Source organism: Pelobates fuscus, chromosome 4 (genome assembly GCF_036172605.1).
Source record: "Pelobates fuscus isolate aPelFus1 chromosome 4, aPelFus1.pri, whole genome shotgun sequence".
NCBI lineage: Eukaryota > Metazoa > Chordata > Amphibia > Anura > Pelobatidae > Pelobates > Pelobates fuscus.
Window position 1 is genome coordinate 59,678,992 of NC_086320.1, and position 15,901 is coordinate 59,694,892.

Consider the following 15,901-nt stretch of genomic DNA (forward strand, 5'->3'; position numbering starts at 1 on the left):
ACTGATGAAATGAGAGTGAGTCTTGATGGGCCAGATGGATGGATTGGTAAAGGGCAGAGAGCTCCAGTCTGACTCAGACGCCAGCAAGGTGGAGGTGGAGTACTGGTTTGGGCTGGTATCATCAAAGATGAGCTTGTGGGGCCTTTTCGGGTTGAGGATGGAGTCAAGCTCAACTCCCAGTTTCTGGAAGACACCTTCTTCAAGCAGTGGTACAGGAAGAAGTCTGCATCCTTCAAGAAAAACATGATTTTCATGCAGGACAATGCTCCATCACACGCGTCCAAGTACTCCACAGCGTGGCTGGCAAGAAAGGGTATAAAAGAAGAAAATCTAATGACATGGCCTCCTTGTTCACTTGATCTGAACCCCATTGAGAACCTGTGGTCCATCATCAAATGTGAGATTTACAAGGAGGGAAAACAGTACACCTCTCTGAACAGTGTCTGGGAGGCTGTGGTTGCTGCTGCACGCAATGTTGATGGTGAACAGATCAAAACACTGACAGAATCCATGGATGGCAGGCTTTTGAGTGTCCTTGCAAAGAAAGGTGGCTATATTGGTCACTGATTTGTTTTTGTTATGTTTTTGAATGTCAGAAATGTATATTTGTGAATGTTGAGATGTTATATTGGTTTCACTGGTAAAAATAAATAATTGAAATGGGTATATATTTGTTTTTTGTTAAGTTGCCTAATAATTATGCACAGTAATAGTCACCTGCACACACAGATATCCCCCTAAAATAGCTATAACTAAAAACAAACTAAAAACTACTTCCAAAAATATTCAGCTTTGATATTAATGAGTTTTTTGGGTTCATTGAGAACATGGTTGTTGTTCAATAATAAAATTAATCCTCAAAAATACAACTTGCCTAATAATTCTGCACTCCCTGTATATATATATATATATATATATATATATATATATATATATATATATATATATATATATATATATATATAAATACAAGCAATGCTGCACTCACTGTGTTTTCCAATGACTGCCTGGTGCTGATCGGCTAAATATAGAAAGGTAAAGTAGATAGCACTCCACAGTCTTTTTCATCAATAATAAATAACTTGTATTGCTCCAAGTTTTAAAAAAAATCAACGTTTCAGTCTACAAATTCAGACTTTCATCAGGTACTGATAAAAGTCTGAATTTGTAGACTGAAATGTTGATTTTTTTTATATATATAGCTGAATTATAAAAATATCTTCAGTGTCCTTGGGTGTTTGTGCAGATGGAATAGGTCACATTACACCGATTTCCCCCCCCCCGGATGTTGTAAATTGGTCTTTCCATGTGTAAGGTGATCTGAATTTGTACAGCTTAATGTCCAAAGGGTAGTATGTCATAATTTTTTACGATTCAAGCATAATCTTGAACGACCACATAGGCATTGCTCAAAATAAATCTTAGCTTATACTTGTAGTACTGTGGAAGAAATCCTACAAGGCTCCTAAACACCATTCCAACACCACAGTCCTCTTATCTATGCAATAGAGTGTATCTTTAACACTACCACATTTTAAGAATTATAAAGAAAGATAAAAACATTTTTACATCTGTTTATTCCTAATTATATTCCCCTGATTAACTATTATGCATGCTTCATCTTCTTTTATTGGATAATACCTACTTCACTTTGTTTTCTTGTATACCCTTAATGAAAAAAAAATAAAAAAATTATATATATATAAATATATATATTATATATATAATTTTTTTCATTAATCTATACAGACTTTGTTTGCAACTTCTGTTAAGCAGATCATTTACTATATATATATATATATATATATATATATATATATATATATCCTATAGAATGTAAGCTCAATTGAGCAGGGTCCTCTTCAACCTATTGTTCCTGTAAGTTTATTTGTAATTGTCCTATTTATAGTTAAATCCCCTCTCATGATATTGTAAAGTGCTACGGAATCTGTTGGCGCTATATAAATGGCAATAATAATAATAATATATATATAGTAAATGATCTGCTTAACAGAAGTTGCAAACAAAGTCTGTATAGATTTGGGCGATAATATTAAATAAAGTTTGGAAATGTTTAATATTGATACATTTGAATGTAACCACTTCATTAGAGATGAAATGCTATAACTGTATCGAATTGTCATGAAGGGGTTGAAAAAGATCACCCAACAAGGAATATTTATCCTACATTTTTCAAATGTCTTTGTTTAGGAAGAAAATAATGGGTTTTAGTTTCAACACAACTAGTTTGTTCTTTGATCAACATTCGATTTAAAACACTGCACATAACTTTGGTAAAAGCATGGAAAATATATAAAATAAAAAGGAACACAAAAGCAGCAGATGTAATTTGAGGTTCTCATTAAAGAAAAGTATGATAAGAAATAATGACACAGAAATAGCCATTATTAGGCCACATGATTTTATTCAGTAGTGTTTATGCTCCCAAATTACATTATAGGTCTATTGATGTAAGACTACAAAATTACCATTAGATTTTTTTTTCTGTGCTTATAAAATACCAACATCTTTGTTTACGATCATACACTTCGTAACATAGATCATACACTTCGTAACATAGTCTGTAACAATTTACATGGAATCATAGGCACTTCAAAGGCTTAAAAAGACTTTTACAACTTAAATGCATGTTGAAGAAAAAAAAAAAGACAAAATTGCTCTTGAACTCCTATTCGTACCTTTAAAATGTAACGGAGTTAAATACAGTGGCCTGGCAACTTTGTCAGAATACTGCTATATAGTCTTTGGATTTTGGCTCCATCCATGTAGTACTCTACCCAAAAAAATAGACAGGCAACCTGTCACCCTTCAGCTCTAGTTGGGCCGCAATTAGCCTGAAACTGGAGTTGCTAAGGCTCGAAGATTTGCAACTTACCCAACCTGCAATAGAACATATGCAATAACATTTGCAGCCATCAGCATCTGCTTGCCATTATGCGCAGTACTGTACTGACCCTCTGCAGTAGCTATGGTGGTAAAGGTGCATCCGCTCCTACGACTAAATGAATGTCATAGGCAATTGGTTTATACATTTACAATAAAACCAAACAAGTTAGAGCCTAAATCAGAAAACACACGAACCCTGATTCCTTAAGATTCTGTGATATTGTTTTACCCTGTCAACTCTATTAAATGGAATCTATCTACATACAAATAATTTGAAGATTATGTACCTTAAAAAAAAAGTCTTTGGCAAAACAGAATAAATTTAAATTCTACATTTTGCATTAAGTGGAATTTGTTTATTATTATTATTTTTAATGTCAACAGATCAATCAGGTTTAGGCATTTTGGATTTACTGATTAACAAGTTGGTAAGATACTGATTTAATGTTCTAGATTTAGATGCCCAGAAAATTACCTGTTTGGGGTGGATTTCCAAACAGGTAATACAGAGCAGAATAATTCAAAAACACTCCAAAAACAAATAATGTTGGACTACACGGGTTCAAAAAGTCAAACAAGATAGATTCCATTTAACCTGGTCTTGCATTTAATAACAGAACAAAAATAAAATAAAAATTAAAGTGTACATAAGAGGTTCAGAAATTTCAGTGATCTGATCAAATCCTTCACTATCTGAAGTTCTAATTTATTTCTGTAATCTATCTTTGCAAGTAAAACGGGGGGCTTCCATATACTAGTATCCAACGATGTGGACAAGGTAGATGACTTACAGAGAAAGAGAGAAAAGAAAAATATATCTTTCACAAGAAAAACATAAAAAAACACAGCAGAGTACCAAACTGATGGTCTTTCTTACAGTAAGAGAGAATGCACCTTTAGAGAAATAGTAGCTTACTCTGTAACGTTTGTAGACATTTTCCAAGGTTTAAACAATTGCCATGTTAAAACCGATCAGAAAATACATTAAAATACAAAACAAAAAACAAACAGAAAAAAAAAATAAACGGAAGGAAAAAAAAAAAACACACAACAGAGCAATGTAAAATGGATATCATGACACATATTTATACATATTTTGGAAGTAAAAGTTTACATAGAAAAAAAAATACATTTACACTAATATATTGTATATCTGAATTACCCTATGACAATTGCACCATGACAACTACAAAAGGCATTTGTTTGGAAAATGATAAATTAATGAAATAAAAACTAAAAATTTGAAAGATCTGAGACATGCTAAAAATATTAAACAACCTATCATAGACCCGAAGCTTGAAACAATCATTTCCATTTTTAAAAATTTGTGTTTATGCATCAAAGGTTTTACGACGTTTTAATGAATATCAATGGTCTTATAAAATAATACTCTGCCACTGTTATTCACTCAACAATGCAAATGTTAAGATCTGATTTTACTTCATTTTTTGTTTTTGTATTTTTTTCTTAAGGAATACATGAAAAGTTTTTAAATACAATGGGATTTTTTTTTTTTTAAATCATAAAATTGCCGTAAAGGCTTTTCAATGAGAAAAAAAAAAAAATCTTCATTAATCTATGCAAAAGCTTTGTTTAAAAGAAAGTTCAGTGATCTCATAAAAAGAGACACTAAAAATAGGAGTTTTATGCATAAAACTCTTTAGTAGGTGCCTTTTGGTAGACTGCACTTGAAGGCTTTCGTTCTCCGAGGTCATAGCTGCCTTCATCCTTCTTTCTCATGCGATAGACCAACAGGAGAATTAAGAAAACGGCAAACAGGAATCCAATGCCACCACCAGCAATAACCGCTGTATAAACAATAGAACACATAGGTTATTTGTTAGTCAAAGTTACAAATACACTACAAAATCTGTGAATTGGCCTTTGAGGTTGAGGGTTTGGTTTAGGATATCTAAGTTACACAATTAAGGTCATATGTGCAGATGTACCAATGTAAAGACCACTTATAGGACACCCTCACAGTGCCCAGGCACTTTTTGGTTAGTCAGAGTGCCGGAACCAAGATCTGAACTGATATTGCTGTAAATCACAAAGAACCCCTATTGGCCCATCAGGGATCTAGCTCACACTCCATTGGACTCCCAGGAAAGGTACACAGTGTGGAGGAGGGTAGAAGAAGAGTGCATACACAACCATACACCTCTCATATTCCACTACACACAATTCAGCCATTACACACACAATTCTCAGTCAGGACACACAGGCACACTCAATCTTCCTCCACATGCATCACTCACAGAAACAGAGCTCAGGTTTGTTGGAGGGTCAATGACAACAGCCTTGACTAGGGCAGACCATGCAAAAAATAGGCCAAAATTACATGGTTGAGGGGGTCTAATTAATGTATAAATTAATGTAGTGAAACTTCAACATCAACCATATATTCATAAATCAAAACATAAATATTTTCTAAGCTCTCCAGCAGATAACTGAACAAACAATTGTATAGAAATATAGGCCTGTGTAAAATAAGGCTAGATAAACCCATCACAACGGTGTATTATGGTTGATTAAAGCAACATTACTCCACCCTCTGTCTATAAATCTATCGTCCAATATTATGACAATAGCATAGCTTGCGGGATAAATCAATTAACCAAACATTGCAAATACGTGTCATAGATGGAGAGATGTGCAAAATATCAAAACTTTATTATTTTCCAGTTTATAAAGCCATAGGTTGATGATTAAAAGACAAAAAAAAAACTCCCGCTTACGTGTAAGTTTAAATTTGAGAAATATAAAGTTTGGAGAATTTGTACATCACTAGAGGTATGAAGTGTTTTTTTTTTCCCCCAGTGCTTTATCCATGAAGGAGATTTATTACAGAAGCCACAAAAGAATTTACAGACAGAGTTTGCAGTAACATTGTTTTAGTCCATCTTTATCTAGCCGAGTTTTATACGGGTCTATAGTTTTGTACGGATAAATGTAGGTAAAAAATATGTAATTTAAAAATATAATGTATTAAAATACCCAAGATAGATAGTAAAAATATAGTACTTTCAGAATTACGATATTATTTAGTAAATATTTCATAATTATTATGATTAAAGGGTGGGGGGCAAAATGAAATCAAACTTCACTGATGGCAAAATTTAGATATAAATATGCAGCTAATTCACCTGCAAGAACTTCTGTTCTGTGGAAAAGGTTTTCTGTGTGTTTTTCTGTGCGCACATCAATTTCAGATTTAACCTGTGTCAGTTCAGTGTCTTCTTTCTGCTTCACTGATCCTTCAGGTTCCTGCAAAATAAAATAAATAAAAAATAAGAATGAAAATGTATAAATATCCCCTCCTACCTATCCCACCTTCACAGTCATTTTTTTTCGCCTGTCCTATCCCGATACAACAGACTTTTTTCTGGGCAAAACTTGTGCATTTTTTTACATTTCTTTTTCTTTTTTTTTTTTGTATATCTCATTCGTTTATGTATTATCTCGTTGATCCTACTATATTTTCTCTTTGTAGACATTTGCTTGCAGCATATGTTTTTTTAAATAATTATTTTTTTCATCTTTTATTTCATTTCTTTTACTCCTTTGCATTAGCATTTACTATTAAATAGTATTTACTATTTCCCTGCTGGTCCTGGGGTTTCTGTGAAGATTTGTGGCACTTACGCCGCGCTTTTTGTCTATTCTGAGTGTCCCTGGGCTGCATGGCCTGCGTGTTGCTGGCGTTCACGTTGAGCAACCGCCATAGGCGTGCGCACAGAGTGTGCTGGGTGTGCCTAATCCCTGCGGCACGCCTATGGATTGAGACCTGTCGGCTCGACTGTTCCCGGCAGCTGGGGCTCCACAGTGCTGCAGAAACACACTCACGCTGGGAGCCTGGAACAGCCTTCACTGTGTTTCCACTCACAGCAACCAGGATGATCGATTCTGGAGAGAAACCACCCTGGTAATCCTGCTCCGTCTGACAGCCTTTACACACAGGAAGCATGTGACCTGTTATTCAGGCACAGCCGGGCAGCCCAAGCGGGACTTAAAGGTTTGCTTCATGTCTGTGTAAAAGGCTGTCAGGCAGTAAGAGGAGGTGAACAGGGAGTCCAGAGCTGCTGGCAGTGAGTGGAGGGGAGCAGAGCTGCGAGTCCAGAGCTGCTAGCAGTGCTGCTGACAGTGAGGGGAGTGTGGGCAGAGCTGCTGACAGTGAGGGGAGGGTGGGCAGAGCTGCTGGCAGTGAGGGGAGGGTGGGCAGAGCTGCTGGCAGTGAGGGGAGGGTGGGCAGAGCTGCTGGCAGTGAGGGGAGGGTGGGCAGAGCTGCTGGCAGTGAGGGGAGGGTGGGCAGAGCTGCTGACAGTGAGGGGAGGGTGGGCAGAGCTGCTGACAGTGAGGGGAGGGTGGGCAGAGCTGCTGACAGTGAGGGGAGGGTGGGCAGAGCTGCTGACAGTGAGGGGAGGGTGGGCAGAGCTGCTGACAGTGAGGGGAGGGTGGGCAGAGCTGCTGGCAGTGAGGGGAGGGTGGGCAGAACTGCTGGCAGTGAGGGGAGGGTGGGCAGAACTGCTGGCAGTGAGGGAAGGGTGGGCAGAGCTGCTGGCAGTGAGGGGAGGGTGAGCAGGGAGTCCAGAGCTGCTGGCAGTTGCGGGGTGACCTTTGACCCACAGTGTACCATTTATCACTGTGCTCTTGATTTCTCCCCTTCTGTTGGAAGCAGGAAATTCAACTATTTAAGCAGAAGTTTCAGTCAGGAGCTGAGCATAGAGCTTTCAAGGAGCAAAGTGGGCAGTGGCACCCAGGTATTAATTTTTATTTTACTGATTTTTAAGGTGTAATTGTATGTATGTATGTTTGAGGATGTAATTGTGTGTGTGTGTGTGTGTGTGTGTTTGAGGATGTAATTGTGAATGTGTTTGGTGTGTATTTTTAAAGGTATTATGTGTGTGTTTGAGAGCGTAATTATGAGTATGGTTTTTATGATAGGTGCCAAATACCTTATGGATACACTATACACGCCTTGGCACCCATGCTTTGAGAGAGACACACATGCAATAGGCTGCGCACGCCTATGGCAACCGCACAGATGTATACCAGACAAGAGCGTCATGACATTTTCCCATTGCATGCATGTGCAGTTGCGCTTTCTCCTCCGTGACATACTAGTGCACTTTTATAGCACCAAAATTTGTTTTTTTATTTTTTTAAAAAAAAGCTTCTTTTTTGGGGGAACATTTTGGTAAGGGTTTTTGGTGAGTAACTTTTAAAGCCTGGGTAGTGGGGTAAAACATGAAAATGTAAGCTTTGATTATTTATAAAAATATATGCTCAATGTTTCATTCCCGGTTGCTCCAAAATAGGCAACAGATATTCCATTACAAGAAAGTATTATGGGAACTGATGGGTCATGTTTTGAAAAGGAAAAAAAATAATGTTTATTCTATATTAACACAAACAGACATGTGAATGTTTCGGACCTTACCCGGTCCTTTCTTAAGACTTTGAGAAAGGACTTAGAAGGTTCTCTTGAGAAAGAACTTGTATTAATGCATTATATACATACCTCTGTTTCTTCTGGCAAATTTGTTTGTATTTTCGGTGTAGTAAGCTCATCTTCTGGAGCATCACTAGTTGGTGGACTTTCTGGCATCGGTTGAGGTGTTGACGCCACAATATCGTCCACGTCATCTGTTTCTACATCACCTGTTGAGTACAAAAATTGGTCAATAATTTTCTTTTATGAAGTCAAATAATGGATAAAGAGTAAAACATTCCTTTCCATTTACAATGCAGAGTTGTGGACTGTGCCACACATTTCCATGATGTTGTTTGGTGGGGAAGGAGGAGTACTCTACAGCAAATCATTAGCCTCACCAAGTACAGCAGTAGACACATATACGCAAATGCATTTCTTCAGAAATATATGCACACACACAATATTGCGTCCTATGTGCCAGAGTAGCTTGAGTGCCAGAGATATTGTATTCCCTGACACTCCAACTGCTGTGTAATGCAACTCCTAACAAACAGGAATATGAAGAGTGACACAGACAGGAAGACATGTACAGGCTCCACGTGTAGGTTTGGTAGTCTATTAGAAACAGATACCTATACTAAGGTGTCAACTGGTACCATCAATGATTGCTGTCAAAAGAGCAAAGGGCAGGCTGAGGTCTGCTGAATTGGGAGGTTCAATGGAACAGATGCAGCATTTAAGTCTCCAAAACAACTCTAGCTTAATTAAACAGTTTCTGTGTATAGATTATGCCTCTGAAGTGTCACTTCTCAATTCACTGCCATTTAGGAGTTAAATCAATTGTGTTCCTGTTTATGCAGCCATAGCCACACCTCCCTTTGCCACACACCCATAGCCACACAGCCAACGTGAAAAATATGGTCTAATTTTCAATCACATGTTCACCTACTTTCAAAGTTTTTATCTACTGCTCTGTAAATTGAACTTTAATTACACAAAGGGTGCTCCTGCAGGGTCTAGCAAGCTATTAACAGAGCACGAGAAAATAAATTCTACATTAAACCGAATTTAAAATAAAGTGTAACCATTAGATGACTCTTTACAGGAAGTGTTTATGAAGGCTGTGCAAATCACATGCAGGGAGGTGTGCCTTGAGCTGTATAAACCAAGTGATTTAACTCCTAAATGGCAAAGTATTAAGCTGTGAGAGTGCAGGAGCATGATCTATACACAAATACTGCTTCATGAAGCTAAAGTTGTTTTGGTGACTATAGAGTCCATTTAAGTTATCTGGTCTCAGCTATTAGTTAAGGTTCCACTAGAGTTATGACATGGACACACTGGGGAGTAGACAGGTGCATGGAAAACTGCACTAAGAAAGACACTTTGTTTTGTTTCCATTATATAGTATCTCCTGCTTAGATTATCTCCCTACTTCAAGCTTACACATCTGCCAGGCAAGTGAAGGCCTCAACAACTTTTCTGTCCCCACTTACAGAAGAGCCTGACCTCATTCTTCAAGTCTTGTAGAATTTTCAGATGAAATTGCACACACACTTTTTCAGGGAGTACTCCCACTAGGGTGCTCCAAAACAGGGACGGCTCCAGCCCAGACAAATCCATAGTTACATAGTTACATAGCTGAAAAGAGACTTGCGTCCATCAAGTTCAGCCTTCCTCACATTAGTTTTTTTTGCTGTTGATCCAAAAGAAGGCAAAAAAAAAAACAGTTTGAAGCACAATTTTGCAACAAGCTAGGAAAAACATTCCTTCTTGACCCCAGAATGGCAGTCAGATTTATCCTTGGATCAAGCAGTTATTATCCTAGATTGAAAGATTATATCCTTGAATATTCTGTTTTTGTAAGTATGCATCTAGTAGCTGTTTGAACATCTGTATGGACTCTGATAGAACCACTTCTTCAGGCAGAGAATTCCACATCCTGATTGTTCTTACAGTAAAAAAAAAAAAACTATCCTTTGCCTTAGACGAAATCTTCTTTCTTCCAGTCTAAACGCATGGCCTCGTGTCCTATGTAAAGTCCGATTTGTGAATAGATTTCCACACAATGGTTTGTATTGGCCCCGAATATATTTGTATAATGTTATCATATCCCCTCTCAGGCGACGTTTTTCTAAACTAAATAGGTTTAAATTTGTTAACCTTTCTTCATAGCTGATATGTTCCATTCCTTTTATTAATTTTGTAGCCCGCCTCTGCACTTTTTCTAGTGCAATAATATCCTTCTTTAGAACAGGTGCCCAAAATTGCACAGCATATTCAATATGTGGTCTTACCAGTGATTTATAAAGAGGCAAAATGATATTCTCGTCCCGAGAATGAATGCCCTTTTTCATGCATGACAATACCTTACTGGCCTTGGCCCCTGCTGATTGACATTGCACATTGTTGCATAGTTTGTTGTCTATAACAATTCCCAAGTCCTTTTCGTGTGTTGTTATTCCTAATTCGCTTCCATTAAGGGTTTGCGTTTCTTGTGTATTCTTTACGCCGAAGTGCATAACTTTGCATTTTTCAACATTAAATTTCATCTGCCATTTGAGTGCCCAGTCCTCCAGTCTATCTAAATCCCTCTGCAGCAAAGTAATATCTTGCTCACATTGTATTATTTTACAAAGTTTTGTGTCATCTGCAAACACTGAAACATGACTTTCAATGCTGTCTTCAAGATCATTTATAAACATGTTAAATAGAAGGGGTCCCAGAACAGACCCCTGAGGGACACCACTTGCCACCTCTGTCCAGCTTGAAAATTTACCATTAACAACAACTCTTTGTACTCTGTTTTTAAGCCAATGTTCTACCGAAGAACAAGCATTTTCATCTAGACCAATTTCCTGGAGTTTAAACACTGATCTATTGTGTGGAACTGTATCAAATGCCTTGGCAAAATCCAAATAGATCACATCCACTGCAACACCCTGATCTATACTTCTACTTACTTCTTCGTATGAACGCAAACAAGTTTGTTTGACCAGTGGAACAAAAAGTAGGTTTGGACAAACCCAGTAGAGCCTTGACAAAGGCTCAGGGGAGCCGAAACGCTGTCTAAATGTTTGTACTCCACAATAAAGTCTACCTGCTGAAGAAACTACTGGGTGTGCCCAAACCTACTTTCTCATTCTTCAAGTCTTGAAACTGACAGTATGTCATCATTAAATAAGCTAAAGTACAAATCCTTGCATTATAATTTTCTTTAAGAAAAATCAGATCAGATAATAAAATAAATATACCATGAACTTATTTGAACACAATAATATTTCAAGCCCAAGAGTTTATCTATGAAGAAAGAAAGAAAGAAAGAAAGAAAGAAAAGAAAGAAAATGAGCTTTTACCAGAGCCTGATCCAGAAGAGTAATCATCATCATCAATTGGATACGCTCCTGATGACTCTTCAACTGACGTGTTATCGATGTACAGGTCTTTGTCAGATGTTGTTTTTACCCACTGTAAATACAATATTAAGACGATAAATGGTTAATGGTAAAAGAAAAAATAAACAGCACAAAACAAATTATTTTGTATAACATTGTGGATTTAAAGCTACATAATATTGCTAGAAGGATGGCATGGGTGCAAGAAGAGGTATAAGTGTGGCAAGAGACTAAATATATGTCTGGCAGAGGTGTGCATTGATGGGACACTATGCCAGTCAGACCACTTCATCCCAATGCCATTTTAACCCTGTAGTGTACAACATTGAAATGGTTATATTGCCGAGTTAAGTCCACCTCTAGTGGCTTTCAGTATGACAGAGTAAAACAAGGTCATGTGACGCGGAATCCCCAATAGGAAAGCATTGATTCAAACCTTTGTTATGGGTATGTTTGAAGGCATGCTCGCTGCGCATATGCATTAGGTCCCCAATGCTCCTCAATGAAAATTGGATTGGACATCAGCCAAGGAGGCCATGTCTCCACTGTGACATAGCGAGAGGTGAGCAGCACCAAGGGCGCCGCAGCATTGTAAAAAGGTAAGTAAAACTTACATTTTTTAATTGCAATCAGGGAGCGCACCTATTTTTGACTAGTGACAGGCTTGTATCACTAACACTAGTGTTCCTTTTTAGCCCTTCTGTAGCCTGACAACGAGAAACATAATTTAAAAAAAATAAATAAAATGAGTTTTGATGGTGGCCCACTAGGTATACTTTATTATTCAATTCTGGTAATCCCTTTTGGAATCACTGACAAACCTAGTTACTAGAAGAACATGCTTTCATGTAAACGACAAAACAAAATAAAAACAACAAAAGAAAACCAACCAACCCTCCTATAAACAAATGGTATTGTGGTTTACGTACAAGCATGAAGTTCAATTTCCTTAAAATCTACGAACACTACACAAAGACAGAACACGGATATAGACAAGTGCGGACATGTGGCAGTGAGTGTTCATTACTGAATACAGACAGAGCCATTGTGCAAAATATAATTTATTCAAAGCACTCAGAAAACTTACTAACATTGCTACACAGACACAGCCTTTGTTAAAGACTAGGTTAAGATAAATAGGATGATGCGTGTTAATACTAAAATTAGGTCGGTTGACTAAGTGAAGACTCCAGTTGAGCCCGGAGGGAAAAAAAATAATCAAATCATTTATCTATACTTTGAAATAGTGAGAGTAAAAGAGTGTTTGTACTGTATCGGTTTTCTTTTCCTGTTCTCAAAAACCGCAAACAATTTTCATTAAGAAGAATACCTCATTCATAAAAAATAGATATCATTTAACATTAATACCAACCACACAAATGCATATTTAGACACCTGAAATATTGGGATAGAGGACACTGGCCATTTTTATATTTTTATACCCAGTGTAATAAAAACATGATTTCATTTTTTTTTCCGGACGAAGTTTGAACACCTTACGAGACATCATTTCTCTCATTATACTACATTTCTTTCTGGAGGATAAAGAGAGCTGCAATAGAATCCCTGCAGTGTGTGTTAATGGGTTTACAAAGTGGAGCTAAATCTCAGTTTCTCCTTTCAAGGTATAATATTAAGTCCTAACACTGATATTCTTTTGCCAAACAAAGTCATTATAATCCCTTTGTGTCCTTTCAAAGAGTTTCTCCACCATAGATTTCTAATTTAAAGGTCTGGAATACCCGGGCTCAGATTGTGATCTTTTTTTTGTATATTGTCTTCCATCTTGTTCAATTTTTTTTATCATAATGCTAGAAAAAGTGTTTCTCGAAAGATTACAAAAAAAGAAATAAAGTGTCTTCAGGACATAACATTCAGTCTTGTTTAGACATTTACTTTCTCACCTTTATCTCTCATGGAATATTTAATCTATATAACCCTGATTATAACAAATAATATAGCAAGACGTGAAGCCCACACAATAACGCTCATTAAAAAACTGATTTGCTATCTGGGGTAGGTTAGTACCCGTGACTATGTGGCCTGTGCTTTATATTGAGAAGAGTTCAGACACCTGACAAGAATTGACTAGGGGGGGCCAAAACAGTCTTTCTGTATGCACAAATATACACAGACAGGATTCAAAAACATGCATTTTTAAAAAAATGTTCTACATCTAGAGTGTACATATAACACTTGCCCTAACCTAAAAGTATTAACATACAAAATTAAGCCTTGTGCTCAAACTCCCACTACTCCTGGGAATCAGCAATGACTATAGGACACATCAGTCCCAAAATATAATTATTTTTTGTTTTTATAGATAAATTATTATTACTATTTATAAAGCACCAACAAATCCTACAGCTCTGTAAATGTGTAACAAATGGAATAATAAAAGTTTTTCAGTGAATTAAATTCGGATCGCTTGATATTCTCAATATAGTAATCTTTTAGACACTTTTACAAAATGTTGGCGATGAGATAAAGAGGTTTCATGGAAACCTTCTGGCACTAATCCTTCTGTTGCAAAGTATCTGTTAATCATGCTGCATCTGTCTACCGTTAATCATAGGAAAACTAGTGAATCAGGGATGGCAAATAGCTGTACAAAACAAACAAATCCCAGCCTTTGTTGAGAAACCTCCTGGAGTAAATGTTGCACAACCAGTTTTAGTGAACAGCCCACGGGACTGAGATTATTGTCGTGGTCTACGGGATGTGAGCAATGATTGTCCGGAAGCACTATCACGTATTATGTTAGACAATGAGTGGGAGATGGGAGCTATAAGACTTTTTTCTGTGATCATGCCTTATTCTTAAAGCAGATAAATATTGCATCTAATTCCAAGATCATTGAAAGGGACTTTAGGCTGAAAATTAAGCCATGTGATAAATTACAAAATGTAAAGTTTCGGTTATATTCAGAGGGAAAACAATTGGCACATATCTGCAAAAATAACAACGATTTATGGATCACTGACAGGTTATTGGCCTACAATGTGTCTACCTAGATTAAAGCATATATTTATATATACAGCAGCCTCAAAATAAAAAGTGTTATTTTCTTCTCATTTATTCCTCAATGTTATGTCTTTTATACTACTGTTTTTTATTTGAATTTTATATTTTTAGGGCTAGGGCTTAATATGAGTGTCCTGGCCTGTGAGATTTGTAAACAATTAACAATGTGTCTCTCTCGACAACGCCGCTCTCTTAGCATTTGAGCAATTGCAAGACGAGTCTCAATCACAAGCGTAAGCAGTTTATTGGCAGCGGCTGCCATTAATCCAAATTTCTATCACCCATATGCCGAGAGAGCAGCGGTAAAGAGACACAATGTATGCCTCTTCAGCCCCTCTAACAACATAGCAGTAATGGGAGAGGGGCTGAATTATGCCTCTGCCTGGGAGTGTAGCTCAATCACACAGGCTGGAACATATCACACCTCTCATGTTTTTTTTATTTCACATTGTGACATCGCCCACTGTGTAATACAGGAAAAACATGATCTGCCCACTGAAATAACACCCAGCTAATATAACCTGTGTTTGTGCATAATATATAAATATATTCACACAAACACAATAAATTACATCCTGAAGTATCTTCTACATGAGTAACAATGATCACACAGGGCACACAACGCACCACAGTATCTATAGTTGTGAATGGTTGTATGCAGAGATCTCATCAGAATGTTTGGGCAACCTCATATAATCACTGGCTGGCTGAACAGCTGAAACACACGTTCACACACTCTTCCAGACACACACATACATGCTCACAGACATAAACATAGGTATACTTTCACATACACAATATGATAGACACATCCACTTGTACACACAAGCATACACATGTTTATCCACAAAGCACTAGTTTTTAGCCAATCTACTTGCCATAGAAAGGAAGCTACCCTCAGGTTTACTGGGGGGGTCAGGCGGTTTGTGGTCTACTCTCTTCACTTCTGAGTAGGACAGAAACAGAAACAGTGAGAGCAGTGTGGCATGTGAGATGAAAGGCAGTGAGACCTGATGGGATCTGTTTAAATGTAAATATTACCAGCCTTTTTAATGATGCAAAATAGAGTTGATATTTTACATACATATACACACATACACACACTCTCACTCTCACTCTCTCTCGCCATGTGATGGACAGG

The 15,901-nt window shown here is 37.2% G+C and overlaps 1 protein-coding gene across 1 annotated transcript in view; it reads right to left on the reverse strand.

Annotated features, from left to right (window-relative positions):
- Positions 1-2,405: 2,405 nt before the first annotated feature.
- SDC2 (syndecan 2) overlaps positions 2,406-15,901 on the reverse strand; it is a 75,315-nt gene continuing 61,819 nt past the window's right edge. Inside the window, exons 2-5 of the mRNA XM_063451220.1 lie at positions 11,698-11,809; positions 8,429-8,568; positions 6,054-6,174; positions 2,406-4,715 (exon numbers count right to left, since the gene is read on the reverse strand). Coding sequence (XP_063307290.1) covers positions 4,552-4,715; positions 6,054-6,174; positions 8,429-8,568; positions 11,698-11,809 — 537 coding nt within the window. The 3' untranslated portion in view covers positions 2,406-4,551. The remainder of the gene's footprint in view (positions 4,716-6,053; positions 6,175-8,428; positions 8,569-11,697; positions 11,810-15,901) is intronic.